This window comes from Lynx canadensis, chromosome A1 (genome assembly GCF_007474595.2).
Source record: "Lynx canadensis isolate LIC74 chromosome A1, mLynCan4.pri.v2, whole genome shotgun sequence".
In the NCBI taxonomy this organism is placed as follows: Eukaryota; Metazoa; Chordata; class Mammalia; order Carnivora; family Felidae; genus Lynx; species Lynx canadensis.
Genome location: NC_044303.2, coordinates 9890190 through 9910904, shown reverse-complemented (window position 1 = coordinate 9910904; position 20715 = coordinate 9890190). Strand labels below are relative to the sequence as shown.

Genomic DNA, 20715 nt, shown 5'->3' with positions numbered 1-20715 from the left:
AAACAGTAAAAAGACATCCACATTTGAGCTGATAATTAAGGTAGGCAATCAAGTTGGGCAATATTATCCTTTAGCCAAAAATCAACTATAACCATGAGGTAATGAGAAAAAAAACCTCCCTCCTTCTGTAGATAATGTCTGGATTTGCATTCTTGTTGGAATAAATTAATAGCCTCCAAGGTGACTCTTGTTCTGAGAGCTTCAACAAATCAATCACTTGGATAAATCAATCCTCACATATTTATTTTAAAACTCGATTTTACAGTTTTATGTCATTAGTTTCACTCCGGAAACTGGATTCTAAGTGTTTTAGACATTCCCTTTTTTGAACGTCTCTCATAGCACTCATTTTATTATTCTTCTTAGTTTGCACACCTATCTTTTTAAAAAAATTTTTGTTTTTTTAATTTTATTTTTGAGAGAGAGAGAGAGAGTGAGGGAGGGAGGGGCAGAGAGAGGGAGACACAGAATCCGAACCAGGCTGCAGGCTCTGAGCTGTCAGCACAGAGCCTGATGAGGGGCTCTAACCCATGAACTGTGAGATCATGACCTGAGCCGAAGTCAGACGTTTAATCCACTGAGCCACCCAAGCGCCCCACACACCTGTCTTCTTTTATAAGACTGGACGCTCCTTGAAAGCAAGGGCTGAACTTTATATACCAGCACCCACCTCAGTGCACCGCAGAGTAGGCACTCGATCATATGTGTTGCATGCATGAACTGAATGAATGGATGACTGAATGAATGGATGAATTGCTTAGGTCGTTGTTGCCCTATAGACTAGGATCGATCTTAAACTGTTAAAATATCTGAATAAGGCTGCACTTATACCCAGATTGAAGCCTCTTTTGCCCAGAAAGATCTGTTCCAATACACTTTTCACCAATTTAAAGGCTGCCCGACATTACTTCGTTGTGACATTTGCTAATAAATACATTAGCACAGTGTATATCCCCTTAGAAGCAGTTCATGAAACTTTGCTGAGTGAATAAGGACCGAGTGAATGCATCCAATAAAAACCGCTTTTAATTCAATGAAAACACTGTTTTTAATTATAAAAGAAATCTTCCAGATTTCTAGTCCATTCCTGGAGTGATTACTGATGGTTTTTCTCAATTCAGCTACTTTAAAAAAAAAATCTTTGTCAATTTTTGTGAATAGAGTTTCTATTTCCTTCAGGAAACATTTAATATTTGAGATCTGCCTAAGGTTTGTTTGCACTGACACTTATTTTACTGTGAACACTCTTCATCTTGTACTGAGTTGAATAACAAATGTTTAGCCTCTTCTGTTATTAAGGAACATTTTTTCTTTTCTGGAAGATGGGTTATCAAATTGTTTCTATTCTCCAAATACTTCATAGACCTGTTCCTCAAAAAGCTCTTCTTGAGAAAGTAGCTGTGAAAACCACAATTCTTATTGTAATTTGGTAAGTTACAAGGCAAATCTACCACCTGCAAAGCATGATGGAAATATCACACACACACACACACACACACACGGTCACAAATTTAATCGATTCCATGTTGAATGCTAAGAAAAGTTTTAATTGTACAGAGTACCCAACATATCAAATATAAATGAAGGGACAATCAGGAGCGCTATCAAAATGTATAATACAGGAAGTTGTTTAAAAAGAATAGAAAAATTATACTAAGGACCCATAAATCTTCCTCTTTATAAGCATATGTAGCGATTCCTTCAATGCAGGTTTTATATGTAAATAGGAATTTTTTTCTTTTTGAAGAACTCCATTGTAGCTATGAGATGAAAAATGTACTGATGTAACAACGTATTATGGTAATGTTATAGCTTCCTTCTTTTTTGCTTTTAGTGTTAGGATTGCTAAAAGCTTATTTAAAACACCCAACTGACATAACCTGCTTTCACCAGAGGACACTGCCAAGTACGTTATCCTTCCCCCGTCACTATTTGGTTCCCCATTATCCGGCCTCTTTCTACACAGGTCATTTTGATGAGAGAGAGAGGCCAAGGGAGCTCAAGTTTCAGGCAGCGGGTGGCAGGTTACCGTCCTCTCGACCTGGCCAATCCTCCAGTGACCCCTCCCCAGAATGTTTCTCCTAAGGATGGGAAACATACTTGTCTTCCAGTGAAAGGTGTCCTAGGCTTTTTGTCCAGCCACGTTTGCAAGAAAATAGCACTGCTAACCATCCACTTGCTGGGGTTGGGTTCAGACAAGGAGGAGATCCCGAGCAGAGGACCGCTGATTTATGCAGTATCCACAGTCAACGCCCAAGTCAGACTGGCCCCTCAAAGGCTGCCTGGGGAGCTCCCAGGATGCTGGGGTTCTAAGCAAAGCATTCAGGGTGCTCCCTCTGCCTCTTTGGAGAAGTGTTCAAAGGGGAAGATACCCCTCTGGGCCACTGGGCCAAAGCCCGCCCTTCCTGGAGTCAGCTGCATCGGGCTGGCCAGGGCATCCCCAGGGAAACGGAAGACAGGAGCCTCCCGAGGGAGCACAGGGACGGACAAGCAGGGGGAAGTGCCCGCCTCCCACCACCTCTTGCCTCCCCCCAGCCTTCTGTCTTGGCACAGGCCTGGCAGGTAGCAGGGACCACAAAGTGTTCAATCAATTAGATAAATTGATTGGGTGTCTCTTCCGATTCCAGAACACTTGGAAATGGCAATTCTGCCAGAAGAACCTCCGTCAGAGATGATCTGGGTGACAGACTGCAGTTGAAAACGTCATCTATTGAACCTGAGAAAAGTAACAAGGCACGTTATTATCGTCACTGGAAAAACAAAGCCAAAAACCCAACAGTGCCTTAAAACCCATACAACATACAATGTAACCATTTCAATAATTAGTAGAGAACCTTGACTTCCTCAGAAGAACTCAAAAACCCAAGCAGCTTTTTATGGTTGTTTGTCTACCAGTAGGATATGGATCATTTGCTTTTCCAAGGGCCGGAGTAGATGTGCAGAGTTTTCCCACTTGTGACAAAAGGCCCCCAGTTGGCGAATAGATGCCTAGGACAAAGGTCAGTTTTTGCAAAGGCGAGAAGGGGATGGCACTAGGTTGATTCACCAGGGCAGAGCCAGTAGAGGCCAGGCTGGCCTGCCTGCAGGGGGTTGCAGGCAGCTGATGCATCTCTGGCTGTGTGACCTGCGACCTGCGGTGCATAATGATGGCTCAGGCCTCAGGCGGGGCTCCAAGAGTCCCTCCCCACAGCTCTGTCCTGGAAGTGGCCCCAGCTGGACTCCTAGTCAACTTGCAAGGAGGCACTGGCCAACTTCACAAGCCCCTTGGTGTCCCCTGGATGGCAATGGTCATCCCAGGCAGCCGCACTCACGGGAGCCAAGGCCAGTGGGTGGGGCTGGAGAGATGTCACAGGAGGGACCAGGCACCTGGGACTGCAGCCACCACTGGGCAAGTTAATCCCTCCCCCCAAGAATCCGTGTATGATCCCCCACAGGGCTGCAATGGAGCGAAGCACAAAGTGATTTTGTAAGGAACACCCAGATAGAGAAAGCTAAAGCAATGTGGAGGGAGGGAGGGAGTTAGGGGGAGAAAGAGAGGGAAAGGGAGAAAGGTGGGGGAGGAGAAAGGGAGGAGGAAGAGGGAGAGAGAGATCAGGGCTGGGGGAAGCAAGGAAAGAGGAAGGAGGAGGAGGAGAGTGAGAGACAGAGAGAGAGAGAGAACGTGCGTGCGTGCACACACACACACACAAACACACGCACACACGGGAGGGGAGGGGCTATCTCCAAGACAAGAAATCCTCAGAAGTAAGCATTTTTGCTATAAACATCGGAAGAAAGCAACCCTCGTTAAACATAATTGAGACTCTTGTTTTTTTATATCTGAGTATTTTTTAACCTGCAGGTTCATAGAGATTGGTGTTTTTTCGTGTGTTTGTGTTCGGGCTCTTTCTTCTTGCAATTAGCAGCAAGAGTCCTGGTTCGAGGAAGTTGCCTTCGGGCCCAGACTCACGTGGGACAGGAGAATGGGCTCAGCGGAAGACAAACCCAGACGAGACTGGACGGATGTCCTCTGCCTAAGCCACAACCAGACTGAAAAGTCGCACCAGCTCCTGAGGGGGAAGCACTGGATACTAGGATCTAGAGTAAAATCTGGTAGGCGAAGCCTTCTCCAAAGCTATTCTTTCGTGGTCTTACAAACCCTTTCAAAAGTTTTTAAAGCTACATATCGCCCACGGTTAGTCTTCCCCCAGCTGCTCCTGGTTGTTAACATTCTGTTGCCTTGAATATGCACATCAGGAAAGCATCACGCTTTCATAACAGTTAAATTGTTGTTAATATTTAAATGAGCAGTAAGATGGACTTACATGAACAATGTATTTAAAAATTGTATTCTGGGGGCGCCTGGGTGGCTCAGTCGGTTGAGCGTCCGACTTCGGCTCAGGTCACGATCCCGTGGTCCGTGAGTTCGAGCCCCGCGTCGGGCTCCGTGCTGACGGCTCAGAGCCTGGAGCCTGTTTTAGATTCTGTGTCTCCCTCTCTCTCTGACCCTCCCCCGTTCATGCTCTGTCTCTCTCTGTCTCAAAAAGAAATAAACGTTAAAAAAAAATTTTTTTTTAAATAAAAATTGTATTCTGGACATGCTGCACACTATAACTGCTACGTCAGAAAACGTTAAGGAGCCTAAGAAGAGCCACCGCATTTTTTTCTTGGTAGTAAACATTTCTCACTTCTTACTTTCTGAAGTCCGTGATGTTATATTTCCCTTTTATCAAGAGGCCGTTTTCTTTCTTCCTTTTTTTAAATGTTTATTTATCTTTTGAGAGAGAGAGACAGACAGAGACAATACACAAGGGAGAAGGGGCAGAGAGGGAGACACAGAATTCAAAGCAGGCTCCAGGCTCCGAGCTGTCAGCACAGAGCCCAACGCGGGGCTCGAACCCACGAACCAGGAGATCATGACCTGAGCTGAAGTCCAACTATTAACCGACTCAGCTGCCCAAGAGCCCCGAGGCCTTTTTTTTTTTTTCAATTAATTGTCCACTCCCGTGATATTATTCTACCCTCTTATTTAGCTTCCTCAGGTACTTGAGAATTTGTAACATACCTCTGGAAGTTACACTGAATTTTCGGTCAGAGAAACTGCTCCTTCGGATTAAAGGTTCACTCATTTTTTCCAGAAATAATTTGATTGTCTCCTTCTTTTCTGGACTTGTGCTTGACAAATTCAGAACTTTTCCTTCTACCTTTACAGTAGAATTGCTGAGCCCAAACCAATAGAAGAAATCAAATAATGCATCAGCTTTGAATTCATACGCAAAGCTCAAATGTTCTCCATTAACCACCTTGTTTCCTGGAGGGAAAAAATTTTGTACCGCCTCTTGAAAATCAAACTGAAAGAGAGAGAGAAGCGTTTAATTAATGTCATGGCTATAATGTTATATTACAGAACCGTATATTACTATAGAATTCTATTATTGAACTAACGACTGCCCAAATATCCAAAGTATCACCTATCTTCTTTCTTTTTCATTCTGACATATTTTTCAACCGTTGACTTTTGTTTTTGAAAACAGACCTTCGCACTTATACCTTATCCATCTGAAGCCCTTGAACCGCTTGGTCACATTGACCTTTACTGTTACCCCGTTTCTAATCGGTTGCTCAAAACCAAGCTCATTTTATTGGTAGTGATAATGAAACCACAGAAAACGTATGGGTCTGGTTATAACGCAGCTCTAGGGACTCAGCCTCGCATGAAATGCCACCGACCCCTCTCTATGTGGTTAGCAGCCCTGGAATCCGACTGACGCAAGCTTACCTGAAGCCGGTAGCTTTCCCCGATCACTGAGGAAATGACCATGTCCATTCCATGCTCTATCTGTCTTCTTATCTTGGGGTGCCTTGTGTTCACGAGAAACGCGTACGTTCTTTCTGGGAATTAGGAGGCACGATTCAGACTGAGGTGCGCACGTGCGACATCAACATACTTCTCAGCATTTGATAAAGCAGTGACTCCCACCTTATTTGGAGATTTTATTCATTTTTGGCCTCCTCTGCAGCTCCCTCAGACCCTCACTGTAAGGCCTAACCAGATTTCTAGAAATGTTATTCCTGAGAACCTTGGGGATGCAAAGGAAGCTCTGGGTAACCGTAAAAGCCAGTTAGAAAAATCAGCTCCAAGTCTACTCTGTCACTCTTGTCTCAAAAAAATAAAAAATACAAAAAATAAGTCCCTTTCCCCGATTATCACAGATGAGAACTGACTCCCACTGTGTGCATCCGGCATGGGGAGCTCACGTCACTAGGAAGAAAATCCCTCCCACTGTTTAAATAATACGATGTCTCTGCCCCCGGCAGGTGTATCCTTGGTGGTGTGGTGCTGGTTTGTTTTGGGGTTCTTTCTTTCTTTCTTTCTTTCTTTCTTTCTTTCTTTCTTTCTTTCCTTATGTCCACTTCTGCCCAATCCTACACAATCTAAGCAAAGAGAAAGTTGTTTCTTCATTAGGAAATTTGAAATATTATGAACCAACGATCTCGTAACTTTTCCAGTCCCCAGAATCAAGCTCCTCGGCCTTAACAGTCAAGTGTTGTTTTCTAGACAGACACGTTACATGGATTCCCACTCTCTGTTCAAGGCCACGGACCAGCCATTATGTGAGTTTGAGAACTGAGTATTTTGCATTGGCTTTGGGAGTCAAACCTACGGTCCCTCAATAATTAGTCTTACATCCCTCAGGAATATCATTTGAGCTAACTTTTGCACTGATTTTGTTCATCTTATTTTTTTTTTTTTACCCCTGTTTCCTTTCTCCCAAATTGCCATCTTGGGGGGGCACTTTAAATACAAATGACCTTATATCCTCTTTGAGACAAGAGATAAAGAAAGCAAGCAAGCTATTTGAGACCTTGAACTAACTTTCACACAAACCAAACTAAGATCTTTAGGTTCGTTAGATGCTAAGGGCTACCGCACTCCACAGTCGTGCTGGCTGGGCAGGTTGCGCACTGCACAACTCTAGAGGGTGCCATTCACATTCATAGACATTGTCTATTTGTACAGTTATTATGACAAACTTCTGGAAAGGATTAGTAAATGATGTTGAGTTACTGGTGGCATTTTCTAGTTTGCACAAAAGTGCAGCTTAGCACCAAGGTTAGATGTGTTACCTTACTTATAACTTTCATAATTTAAACTTGACCATCTCAAGCTTCTGTATCACAGAAGCTCTTTTTTTCATGGCTTTCCTTACAATCGCACAGCACTGGGTTTCTGTACCTCCTTCCGGGATAGTTGTCACACAACCGTATACCTTTTACAGGCCACCCGCAAATCCACAAACATTTCCTGCACCACTCCCTGCTACTTTCATTAGAATGTAAAAATGGAGAGGTCTCTTATTCTTTCTTAAGATTCCTCCTGAGAGATCGACGCAGGAGGTGTACTTGATAGGTCTGTGAATTACATTCCCCGAGAACTCTCCAGCTTTCTGGTCATCATCAAGCCAAATAACATCAGGGGCTCAGATGCTCTAACAAGCGCTACTTGCTACCTTGTGTTCCGTTCCCAGCCCCTCCTGCCGAGAGAGCATTGTGGCTGAATTGTCAAGTGAGCGGAGAATCTGAATGATTCCGAAGGAAATGAACAGAGCAGCAGCTCTACGAATCTGAATGAGAATGAATGTTTGAGAGAGTCTATTTGGAATTTGCAGATCACTTCTTATTACTTTGGGCTCATTTTAAGAACGCTATTGAGAAGCAGGATTAAGAAATTCTGCCTCTATCACCGAGCATTATGCCCATGGCTTTCCCCACAGAACACTGTGCAGGAAGCAGGGAAGATGGAGATATTTTCCTATCGGAACGGGAAGTTAATGGAGTTGTTATCAGTAAATCTGATTTCTTGGAAGAAACGGTAAAGAGATATCCCTCCAGTTGAGATTTGAAGGCCACAGCATGAAACATAAAAGCCTCTACAACAGCTCTTTATCTTAGTTTTCTTATCTGTTAAGTGGGTATAAGCACCTTATAGGTAGGATGACTATACATCCTAGTCCCCCTGGGTTAGACCTTAGTCCCAGCATAATTATTAACAGGACATACTTTCATGCTCGAAAAGGTTCCCGTTTGCATGAAAGTCGTATGGGGCTGTTGCGTCCATCAAGGACATGAGCCTATGCCTCACGCACGTGAGTTTCTGGAATGTGGCAGACAGTACTATATATCATCAGCAGCGTTCCAGTCATTTTTGCAACCCTCGTAGACTCAGAACCTGATAGCACTTCCTGCCTAGACAGGAAGTACAAGACAAAAGCCCAGAGACAGATGGCTTCTGCCCTAGGATCATGTAGAGGTTCTGCAGGTTGGTGCTGTGCTTCAGATGGTCTAACGCACCAGGCTCCTTGCCCCCAGCGTTGTCACAAGCTGACATCTACCCTGCCTACTCCGTGCACAACTTGTACCTCATTAGCATGCCACAGTCCACAGCCCCAGGAAGCAGCATCAAACCCAAAATATTTATATACTTACCTTTTGAGGTGTCTTTTTTGGTCTGTACATTAACAAAGAACAGCATTGGCTTGCTCAATATAGTTTCCCTGTAGTCTTTATAATCGCAGTAGTTGGTCAGTTCCACATACCTACGAAAAAAGCAGAGATAATTGCGAACGTAATATACCCTTCCATCTAGGTCAGGAAGGGGATGTTCTGGACAGGCGCCGGCCACATCCACAGAACTTGTGAGGGAAATAGCCTAACGTGTGCCCTCTGGAGGCAGTTATCTTTTGTACGATATAAATAAATCTCCTCCCTAGTCAGCTGAGACATCAGGACACAACCTGAGGGCGGCCCTGGTCTTTGGCGTGGCCTGGCACCAATCCTGGGCTCTCAGAGGCAGCCTTCGCTATGTGATGGCCAACACCATCTATCTTTTGGGCTCTTAAGAGTTCACTGGAAGCTAGAAGTGCTCTGTCTCTCCGGACTGAGAATGAATTACACCCAATTAGTGGGATAAGCTAGGGTGGGTCTGAAATTTCCCTCTTCTCCTCCTCCTGTCTTGCCTTCTCTGATCCCTAGATCCCAGCCCCCCTATAGATTATGCAATCAACCAACAGTCATATGAACTAATTCATGTGTCCCCAATCCTGAGCTTTGTGCAATGAAGAAAAACAAAAAAATACCACTAATGTTGGACTTTTGCCCATGACCCTATTCAGACTAGCCTCTTTGATTTTCATTCATTACCCCAGCCTGGGAAGTTCTTCTTCACACGTTGACTCTGTCATCCAGGATGTCAGCTTTCTCCCCCTATTCTACAGATTTTCCAGGTAGTTTCTATGTTTCTACCTGTATTGTTGATCGAAAGACGGATCAAAGTGCAAACTGGCTTCCCTCAAGACGATGGCTAATTTTCTATCCATACCTCAGCTCAGATGCCACATGGGCACAGGCAGGCTGAATGGCATCCAACAGGCTGGAGGATGTGTCTGCCACCGTCCATCTTCAGCACAGAACTGGTTCCCCATTGACCGGCCCAGCTGTGTGCATGTGCATGGAATGAATGGCCGCCCTGGCTGACAGCACAGGGCGATTTTGCTACGCTGTGATGTGTTTGCTTCCTACATCTAGTCGCTGGCAGAGACAGCTCGAGTGTTCTTTCTGGCTTGTTGTCCGTCCAGTGCCTGATGTGAAAATCACAGCCTTGGAGAGAGCCCCACTGCAGGGAGCTGTGACCACCCAGCCCTATTAGCCTCCCGCCCCACCCCACTTCCCATAACCCGCTTAGGGGGGCCAGCGCACGAGACCCAGACCTGGGCATGGGTTGGGAACACGTGGGAGAATATCTACCCCCAAGGCAGAAAAACACAGCTTTGGCTTGTCTGTCTCCCAGCTTGGTTTCTTAGAAATCTGTATCATTCTCTCTTTTCTGGGGATTGTCAGACCTGATTTCGAGAGCTTTTAAAACCTGACCCCTGATGGAGTCTCTAAAATGCTTCCTGCCTTGTATTTCATCAGGCTTTTAATGTAGTCTCTGCTTCCCACTCCAGGGACACAGGGTGGTCAGGGGGCTTGTCCAGGGGTGGGGAAGGGGCAACAGGGCTGGTGTATTCCGGGGAAGGGAAGCGGGGACAGGTGTTGACATTCAGGGGTGGGGTGGGGAGGGCAGGAGTAGGGGAGAAGGGGTGGGGGGCCAGGGGGAACAACAAGGGAACAGACTGCGGAAGATAATGCAGCCCAGGGATTTTGTATGGTTCTTCTGTCATCCCTCTCCTGCCCTTATCCTCACCTGAGCAGCACAGTGCCCAGCGAGAATGGGGAAAGGGGAGGCGGGGGACTGAGGGGGAGTGGCCCTTGTGTCCCATAATCAGCAAGGAGAGAATGTTCCTGTTCCCTTTTGTCCCAATTGGCCAACTGCCAAAAGGCACTGAAGAAAGGAAGCAGAAGGGAGAAAGGGAACCGCAATTTGCCGAGTTCATTTGCTCTCATTCATTCATTCAACAGCATTCACTGGGCGCCGACTGGGTGCTGGGCACCAGGCAGGCATCGCACGTGCCTCATCACACCTGAGGGGCTCAGGGCCTGCGAGGTGGGGCTGGGATAGAGGGTGGCAGTACTCGGGTGCCCTCCCAGCCCCTCCGCCATCATCTCTTAACTGTCCAGGACCCAGGACGACCACACAAGAGTGCCCTCGGACAGGCTGTGTAAGGTCTATAGTCGTAGGGGGCGTGGGGAGAGGCGCAGAGGAAGAAGAAAGGAAGAAAACTCTTATCTGGCGTCATGGAAAGGAAAGGACAAGTCCAATTGGAGTAAACATCAACAAGGCAGATGCGTGAAGCTGGGGCAGAGTCGGATGTCACTTGTGACCCATCCAAGGCAGATTTTCATATTCTCCTGCCTTGTTTGCCGTGGAGCTAATTTACAGTCACTTAAGCATTTCATCTTTTTCTCAAGGTGACTCCTCTGCTCTCTCAATATCCGTGGTCTGAGTGTCGTTCTCTAGGGCGTGAGCACAGCATTTGTGTACAACGCGTCTGGAAAATCTGACGTCCCGATTACTATTCTGATGTTGCACGTTAACAGTGCAACACTCGCCTCTGTGCGAGGCCCATCAACATCCAGTCGAAGGGACCCTCGATTTTATTCCGATGAATCCGCAGCGTATAGGAAAAAGATGAAAATCTCAACTTAGAAATGATCACTGGTTGGGAACATAATCAGTTTCCCCCCCGAATTCTCTGGAAGGTTTTTTTGGAATGCGAGGGGGCTCAAAGAGCTGTTGTCTGTCATGATCAGAGAAGGGGGACCGGGCAGGGAGTGGTGGGGGCTTCCGGATAGTCGCACGCTCACTGAGTTTAATGCATAACCTATACATGTGTCATCCTTTCTGGAGTCTGAATTTCATAAGATGCCCTGAATAATAAAACTATGCTCAACATAATTTAATTTTCCTTTGATGATTTAGAGGCACTTTTAGGATCTTAACGGGGCTGTAAACATCACCACAGAGCATGTCAGTTATCACTATGCCACAGATGTGTGAAAATGCTGCTATTTATATGAGAGCTCTGTAACAGAATTTACAGACAAGAGATTGTAGCAAGATCCCTGCTTAATGAACTCTCTATTTAAACCAGGTCACAAATAAGAAATACCTCCTTAATTCATCATTCCCAGCCTCCCAGGTACGGTACAATTGTTAAACACCTTGAAATTCCAGAGAAATTAATAAATGTGAGCACTCCTTTGGAATTCACTGTTACAAAATTTGGATATGTAAGCCACTAAAATACAAAAAGATTGAGGACCTGGCTGTGAAGTCTCACAGGTATTTAAGTATCTGGCATTCAATCACTGGCTTTATTTTAAGATGAGCCTTACCAGACTACATTAGGGAATAGTGATTTCATCTTTAATCGTGCATATTTCTGAATTACTAATGCAAATGTTGCTTCTTGTGTACTGGATGCTTGTTGTATTAGCTGAAATTATTAAGGATGAAAAGCAAATGGTTTAAGATAGCTCTCTTTAAACTCTTATTTCTTGGGGCGCCTGGGTGGCGCAGTCGGTTAAGCGTCCGACATCAGCCAGGTCACGATCTCGCGGTCCGTGAGTTCGAGCCCCGCGTCAGGCTCTGGGCTGATGGCTCAGAGCCTGGAGCCTGTTTCCGATTCTGTGTCTCCCTCTCTCTCTGCCCCTCCCCCGTTCATGCTCTGTCTCTCTCTGTCCCAAAAATAAATAAACGTTGAAAAAAAAATTAAAAAAAAAACAAACTCTTATTTCTTCATGGCTTTTACCCTGGCCCCAAAATGCTTCCAGGCTGAAACTTTCTATGCCTGGCTTCAATCCAAAGATTGAAAGGCAGACCAATGTGACGGCCTTTCGAATGCACAGTGATTCGAAATGAGAAGATCGAAGTCATGCCCTAATTGACAGGCAGTGTGAACTCAGCTGCAGAGCCACATCTCACTGTGACCTTGGGTGAGTGACTTAACCCATCTGAACCTGTGCCCTCGTCTATAAAAGGGGTATAACAGTATTTCTTTCTGGGCGAGGATTCAATGCAGTGCAAGTAACACAGTGTATGCACTTGGGCCCATAATAGATGCTCAACAAACACCGTCAGGATCTTTAATCTGAGCCAACTCTGCTGGCCAGAGGGTGAAGTTCTATAAACTTGTGCCGCACAATCAAGGCTGTGTTCATCTGAGTGACCGGGAAAAAGGACAACGCAAGCATCTGAGAAACAAGTGAGCAAGAGTTTCTCCTTCTTTGCTCCAATTTCTTTCCTCGGTTTTTCAGTCTGGAAGCTAAAGCTAACGTTTAATGAAGGCAATGCCAGAAAGACGAGACCAAGAAAGAACACTGTATTTTTGCTCCTAGCAAACCAGGAGTGGCCGACAGATCACTCCCCTCTGAGCTGCCTACCTTTCTCTGGGGATTCCTTCAGGCGTTACATCATTTCTAGCACAATCTGAAAAGCTGCCCCAAATTTCCCTCGGCTCCAGCAATTGAGTGCTCAAAGGCGAATAAGAACTCAACCCTATGGCTTTTCCATCTGAGGAGGGGTGGGGGGGGGGTGTGCGTGTGTGTCCCTGCATGGGTTCATTTAAAAAAATATGGAGAGTGGAGCACGGAAAAAGAGGAACGCATATTGAAAACAGGCCTTGTGTAGAAGTCCCAGAAGTTGCTTAGAGCTTTCATAATCCTTTCCTACGACACTGAGCTCAAGCGTTCTGCCCTTGGGAGCAAGCAGGATGGCCCTGCCGTGTTTCCAGTGTTAACTTGACAGCTTTATGTGAGGCCTCAGCCTAAGCTGTCAGACAGCGTCTTCTCTTTCACTTCCTCCCCTCCTTCTGCCCCAACTCCAGGGAAATTAAGCAATGGCTTCAGATTTATCACTCCGCTGTCCGCTGATTCGAATCAAGGATGCACATGTTCATCTACTCATTCATTCATTCATTCATTCATTCCTGATGCTCAGTTCATGCGAAGCGCTGTCATGGCACAGAGAATGACACATTCGTACGTCCATTTATTCGTGCAACAAATACGTACTGAGCACATGCACTGCGTGGTGGGGGCACAAAGAAGCAAAAGGAAATAGTCTGGCTCGCAAGAAGCATCTAGTCTACTAGGAAGGCATAACAAAATGCACCACTTCGATATCAAACGATAGACAGGTAAAGCCGTGTTGCTTAAGGCATGACCGCTGGACCATCAGCACCGGCATCACCTACGAGCTAGTAAAACTGCAGAGTCCTGGGCTCCTCCCCAGTTTTGTTCAACCTAAACAATGGTGTTTTAATAAGATCCCCAGGAGGCCTGTAGGTTTATTACAGTTTGAGAAGCACCGGATCGAAGACACGGTCCCTGCCATCGAGAGGCTCACAAACGAATGTGATGACTCAAACACGCAAATGCCAGAGAAATGCATAGCTCTCTGCCTTCGTGTGTCCAGCCTCCACTGACTTACGTTCTAGGTATTTAAATAAGAAAGAGGGGCGCCTGGGTGGCGCAGTCGGTTAAGCGTCCGACTTCAGCCAGGTCACGATCTCGCGGTCCGGGAGTTCGAGCCCCGCGTCGGGCTCTGGGCTGATGGCTCGGAGCCTGGAGCCTGTTTCCGATTCTGTGTCTCCCTCTCTCTCTGCCCCTCCCCCGTTCATGCTCTGTCTCTCTCTGTCCCAAAAAATAAATAAAAACGTTGAAAAAAAATTTTAAAAAAAAATAAATAAGTAAGAAAGAGCAAAGCAGGAGGGGTCTGGAGTTAGAACCGTGGACTGAGCTGAGACAGACGAGAGGGACCCGACGTGCCACCACTGGGTGGGCCAGAGCGGCAGGGAGGTGTCCCCAGCAGGAATCACGGGTTAGCCAAGCCTTGGGGACTGTGGGGTGACTGTGCTCAGGCCTGCAGGCGGGCGTCTGGCAAGGACCAGGTGAGCTGAGAGCAGGAAGCAGCCCGGAGTGTGGCCGGAAGCCCACAGCAAGGCTCCTGAGGAAAGAAGGCAGCAATGGCACGAAGCTTTTGAATCATCAGATCTGGGGTTGATTTCTGTCTCGGCGACCTCAGCAAGGTTATTTTAGCTTCGCTGAGATTAATTTCCTCACCTGTAAACCCTGGCTAACCAAAAGGACCCCCATGAGGCGGCTAACAGATTAAATACTGCGTGTGAGGCACTTGGCTTACGGGGCTGCGAGCATTTGTCAAGTGGTCAATATGTCACCATATCCGATGTCACCATATCCGAGACTCAGACACGGGGGCCAAGGCTGAGGACCCACACTGACTGACGGGGGCCGCAATGCTGCAATCGCGTCTACGCCTCCGTCTCTCGTCGGGGTTCCTCCAGGGAGGTGGGCCCGGGGCCAGCAGACAGAGCCCCATGCTTCCCACGGCAGGTGGAGGTGAGACTTGCCCCTGCAAATCTACCTAGGCTCCAGCCCTGACTCCACCCTCACCTCGCCCACCTGTCTCCCCGCTGCCCCCTGCACCCTCTGCCCCCCCCCACCCCCGGTTGCTGACCTCGAGGTGGGTGTGACTGTCACCATCTAACGGCTGGTCTCATATGGGCGCATATGGTGTCATATGCGTCTCTGCTTTTAGTGGCTTCCTCAAGGCCGCTGGATTTACCTTCTCTTCTAGGCTGATTATCTACAGTGCGTCCTGTCTGATAGAAGTCCAGTTACTTCCTTGTGGATTCGGGAGACCTCTGGGAAAGCTGCTGCCGTGTACAGCAAGCCAGAATTCTTCCGGCTTCCAGGCAGCTGGCTGAGAGCGGAGGCTGACAGTTAGACAATGCTACACAGAAGCCCCCGTGCCACGACTCACCAGCACCTTACTTAGGCAGGTTATTTAATCTCTGCGTCCTAATTTCCTCACCTGTAAAAAAAAGGGAAATACCAACAGAGCCGACTTTGAAGTCTCTTGCGAGGTAGCGGCTGTAAAATACTTTGTACCATTCCTGGTACTCAAGTAAACATGAGCAGCCGCCCGTAATTATTGTCATACTTATTTTTATCACCCGAATAGCCTCTTTGATGCTAGGGAATCTCCGAAAAGGAGGCTGGAGCTCCTATTTGCATGCCACTACATCTCACTAAGGGGTTGCATCTAATTACAGGAAAAACGTGTGTGCATGTGTGTGTGTGCGTGCACACGTGCGTGTGTGCGAGTGTGTGTGCGAGTTAATGGTTACTTTCACCTGGAATCCTGAGCAGGTTGTGTGTATAATACGGCTTCAAATTCTGAGCTTGAAAGAAAAAAATAACAGGAAAGAGCTTGCCATGAATCTCCCAAAATTAGGACAAATTTTTAAAGAAGGCTCTCAGGAGTTCTGCAGCCCTGGTGGCCATCCCTCAACCTCCCCTTCACCCCGAGTTCCCTTCGGCTTATTTAGTAGGCATAGATTTGGAAAAACGTTCAAGTATCAAAAAACACACCCCAGTAAGTTGGGCCACCAAATCATCCTCTTTTTAAATTTTTTTTTTCAACGTTTATTTATTTTTGGGACAGAGAGAGACAGAACATGAACGGGGGAGGGGCAGAGAGAGAGGGAGACACAGAATCGGAAACAGGCTCCAGGCTCTGAGCCATCAGCCCAGAGCCCGACGCGGGGCTCGAACTCACGGACCGCGAGATCGTGACCTGGCTGAAGTCGGACGCTTCACCGACTGCGCCACCCAGGCGCCCCAATCATCCTCTTGTCTGAATGAGTGACTCATATGAATGTCAGGGTCAGTAGCCCTAAGCGTTTTCGTAAAAGACACGGCACACGTTTCCGAGGCCTCAACAAGGAAATCCTGCTTACGCTGTAAGCCGACTCACACCAAAAATAGTTGTTGAGTGACAAAAATAACTGAATTCATTGATAGAGCAAGGATCCTTAACTTGGATCCAAGTAGCTCATAAATTACCTGGATGGTCAGCAATGTTAGTGTATATATACACATCTGGGGAGGTGGTCTACACAAATTCTCGAAAACCCAATAGTCTGAAATGATTCATGACCGTCGCTTGGCTTTTTCGTTCCCTGGCCATTTGGGGGGCTCTTCTTGGTTGGGGGCCATCCTGCATCTGAGGGAGGAATATGGTGGCCGCAGGAAAGATGACAAAGTTGTTGGATTCCATCAACTCTAGGTCTTAACTGGTCATGAAAAGGAGGAAGTATGTGCTGGGGTATAAGCCCACTGTGAAGATGGCTGACAAAGCAAAGTCAGACTGGTCATCCTCGCCAGCAACTCGAGGAAGTCTGACATAGAGCACTGTACCACACTGGCCAAGGCCGCTGTCCAACACGACAGTGGCAATAATGTTGACTTGGGTATGCCATGCCGATAATAAATAATGCACGCTAGCTATCATCGATCCAGATGAGTCTGTGATCTTTAGAATTGTGCTGTAATGGGCTGTTTAAAAGTAAATCATGCTGTTTGTCTTTAGTAAAATGGGCCAAAGCTTACGGAAGGAAGGGAGGAAGGAAGGGAGGAAGGAAGGAAGGAAGGGAGGGAGGAAGGAAGGAAGGAAGGAAGGAAGGAAGGAAGGGAGGGAGGAAGGAAGGAAGAGAAGGGAGAGATGGATGGAGGAAATGAATCACTGCTTTGGAGTGATAAATATTCTGAGAGAGGAAGCTCTATGCTATCCCCAAAACCAAAGACAACCGGGTAAATTTGGCAGATCTGAGGAGACAACTTCGGATGTCTCCATTCGGACTGTCTGCCCACTTTGTAGTCCATGAAGACAAAACTTCTCACTGCTGCCCACAACTCAGTCTTCCCTCCCTTTCTAGAAGGCTATCTCCATCCAGATCAGGTTCATCCTTCAGGACCGCACACCCACCTATAAAAGCCTATCTCCCCTGCCATAGTATGTCCCCTGAGAGGAAGACAGATTGTTCATTCTCTCACCCAGATTATTCTCAGATGCTCCTTAGTATTTCCCAGGGTTCAAAGGCCCTCACTCAACTGCTTTGACAATGAGAACCCTGTAGTTGCATCCTGACGGCACTCTGGTCTGTGTCACCTGGCCATTGTTTACTTTGGACTCTATACTCCAGGGGAGCACTGCCCTTTAAGAGTCTTTTGTGTGGGAGGTGCTCAAAGCAAGAGTGCACACTTCGACGTCGTTTTAAATTTTGCGGCACTGTTTGCTAAGACTGAGGAAGCTGGCTATGTCAAAATGCTAACCTCTAGCTTCAATTAATTCTGGACATTGTAATGTTTCATATTCTATTCTCAGATACAATGGTTACCTTTTTAAAATAATCTTTGTAAATATAATTTCTAACTCAGTTCCTCCCATAGTCCCCTGCGTATGGGTGGGAAGTCTCCATTCATCAGAAAGAGAGAATTTTTTTTTTTTTTTTTTTGGTGCAAAAAGAAAGGGTGAAATTCTTGCTGCAGAATGGCTTTTCAGGCATTCAAAGTCCCCACTCTCTTTGTGTGGAAAAGCAACATTTTTCCCAGCAGCTTTGAAGCCAGTATTTTAAACATCTCATTTTGTTTGCTTGCCCTTCTTGGCTCGATCCCACTTACAAGGTACCACGGTGCTCCTGTCTTTCCCAATAGCAAAGGCTTTGAATCTTAATAGGTGGCCAGCTTACTGATCTCTGATTCAGACTCTAGACTGCACTGCCTGCTTCCCGATACTCCGTTCCACACCGCAAATATAAGACACCCCCCACACACACACACACAAAAGCACAGGGTGACCTCTGGAAGGCATGAAGCCATGTAGAATCAAGCATGACCCTCCCTCCTCCTTTACTCCATGATGATCAAAGTCTGCTTCGAACAGACTACAGCCTCCTGGCTGCAAGTTTGCTAAGAAGCGCTTCAGACACTTTGGCCACCACAGTGAGGCATCCCGGGCCCCCTCCACCAAGTTAGGTTTGGGCCCAGCTCTGCCCCGGGATCCTGGAAGCTCTAGGCATTGCATCGATTTTCCCAGAACCTACCTGCCCACACCACAGCCCACTGGGCCCTCGTTTGGACTTCACAGGGCTTTGTTCCTTTCTCGGCCGCGCTTCTGTATTTTTTGAAAACCGAGGCAGGCCAAAGATGGGAAACTCTGAACTTCTGCACCTTTTCCACTGGGTCTCCTCACCGGCTAAAGCCAGTAAATACACAGAATCGAGCATCCTCTCCCCTCCCCACAAATGCAAAGCCAGGGCCTGAGTCTGTCCCCCGCAAACACCCCTAAAGGGCGTGCCTCGATTTGAGCTCACATGACCCAGTTAAGGAGCCAGAAAGGGAAAAATCACCCTCCAGTTATGCGCTCTCCACCCAGCCCTACGCCACGCGCCTGTCCTGATGCCCTCGTGGGCGGCTTCAAGTGGCAGCTGAAAAAATGTCATCACTAGGGGCGGAAAAGGCGGGGGGGGGGGGGAATGTGCACCTCCAGGTGACGTTAGTAGGGAGGCGATCGCACAAGTGGCACGAAAGAGGGGGAGTCCTGGTGGGGACGGGGTTGGCGGCAAGCCGGGCCGGCCGGGGCTCCCGGCACCGCAGCGGGGTGGAGGCCTCTGCGGGGACCCGGCGGGGCCACCCACCTCTTGATGTAGCTGCTGAGGCGGTAGGGCTGCCCGTCGAGGCGCACGCGGCCGTCGCCGAAGACGTTGAAGCCCCCGCGCGCCGCCGCCGCCGCCGCGGGCCCCCCCGGGCCGGGCACCACGAGCTGGTCGCCGCGCAGCTGGAAGGCGCCGGGCTGCAGGCGCAGCAGCTGTGCCAGCGGCAGCAGGGCCAGCTCGCAGTCGCACGTCCACAGGCTGCGCAGCTCCCCCGACGAGATGGAGGTCAGGCTCGGCCTGGCCGGCGCGCACGCCACCCCCGCCATGCCGCTGCCCGGCGGTGCCTCCCGCGCCCGGCTCCGGCGTCGGGTGCCGGCCGGCGAGCGGCGCTCTGCGGGCCCGGCGCGGAGAAAGCGGGCCCCGCGCCGCGCCGCCCTTTTATCCGCCCCGGGCGCGGCCGCCCGCCCCTCCCAGGCCCCGGGCACGACCCCGGACGCTCCGGGCCGAGCGCGCGTCGGGTTGGAACTTGGCACACGCTCCCGGCCGCGCCTGCTCGCCGCCGGGGGTTACTCATCCCCCTCGGGTCCGCCGCTCCACACCCGCGGCCCGGCCCGCCCCCGCCTGGCCGACACGGCCGGGGCGGGGGGGGGGGGTGGCGACAGTCGGCCCGCGGTGCGGGTCGGGCCTCGGGGGAGAGGGGAGCATCCATCCGCCCGCGGGACCCCGCGCCCCTGCGGACGGGTGGGAGGGAGGCGTGGCGCTCTCCTGGCTCTCCCCGGCTCTCCCCGCCTGGGGTCTGGGGATCCGCCGGCCCTCCGCCCTCCGCTCCCAGGTCGGGCCCCGAGTTGGAGTCAGTTACCAATCACTGTCTCCCAGCCTGTTTGCTGCCCTTTTCCCCAGCACATCATACCCCGCATCTCCGCTCCTCTCCCTGATTCCTCCCCCTGGACCCCCACCACGTGGAAACTCCACTGATCATCATGTGATGATCACTTTTCCACAAGGCCTTCTTGAGTCCGCCTTGGAGTTCATGGCTTTGCTTCGGCTTGCTTCTCCTGCACGCGGCCCACAGGCCTCTCGGTGCGCGGGGTAGTGGGGATGGACAGGACCTAGCAGTCCTGCCTCCTCCCCAGCGTCCGTCCGTAGTAGGCTAAGCTCTCTGAGTCCCGGAATCTATTTATATGTTGAGTCAGTCTATAGATAGTGGAGTGCCAGCTATGTGCTCATTCTGTAGACATAATGAATGTGCTTGACCTGAAGTATGAAAGGACTCTCTCGTTCACTTTAATTAAACACCTGTTTCCGAAATACCCACTAGGAGCCCGACAATAGGTCAATTCTGAGCAGAAGAGGATGTGTAAGCACCAGCCCTGCCCTTGCCTAGCTGTCCGTGTGGTTACAGAGGGTAGGCAAGCATTTCAACAGCTGCGTTGCACTGAATAAAACGCGCGGCTGAGGGTAAACCTGGAGTTATGGGGGGGGGGGGGCAATTCAGCCCCGTTTTGAGGAGCTGGGGAGGCTTCCTGAAGTAGGTAATTTAGAACACTAAACTGGATCTTTTTAAAAGCTGACTAGAACTTAGAGAATATTTTTAGTTTGTCTTTGTGTGCAACCCAGCATGGACCCCTGCGTAGGTTTAATCAAGTCGAATGAAGGGCCTTTCGCTCACATCTCATTGCGATCCCAGAATATAAATGAACGCCATTCACTCCTTTCTCCAGACATGGGTCGTTTTGCCCCAGGATCAATCCCCATTGCTGAGTCTCTCTGAACAAAT

At 48.5% G+C, this 20715-nt stretch overlaps 1 protein-coding gene across 1 annotated transcript; it reads right to left on the bottom strand.

The window, feature by feature from the left end:
- Positions 1-1526: 1526 nt before the first annotated feature.
- Positions 1527-19264, bottom strand: MEDAG (mesenteric estrogen dependent adipogenesis). Its single transcript, XM_030308829.1, has 5 exons — positions 18981-19264; positions 8467-8576; positions 5759-5871; positions 5045-5330; positions 1527-2716 (listed from the first exon to the last, which is right to left on the bottom strand). The coding sequence occupies exons 1-5, from the start codon at positions 19262-19264 to the stop codon at positions 2592-2594; spliced, it is 918 nt and encodes a 305-aa protein (XP_030164689.1). The 3' UTR covers positions 1527-2591.
- Between the last annotated feature and the right edge of the window lie 1451 nt (positions 19265-20715).

Bases quoted from the DNA above. Each gene is read 5' to 3' on its own strand.
- MEDAG (XM_030308829.1), bottom strand. From the start codon at position 19,264: ATGGCGGGGGTGGCGTGCGCGCCGGCCAGGCCGAGCCTGACCTCCATC. The intron at 8,577-18,980 runs GTGGGTGGCCCC...CTTTTTTCGTAG, and splicing joins CTCAGCAGCTACATCAAGAG to GTATGTGGAACTGACCAACT. The intron at 5,331-5,758 runs GTAAGCTTGCGT...TCTCTCTTTCAG, and splicing joins GGGAAAGCTACCGGCTTCAG to TTTGATTTTCAAGAGGCGGT.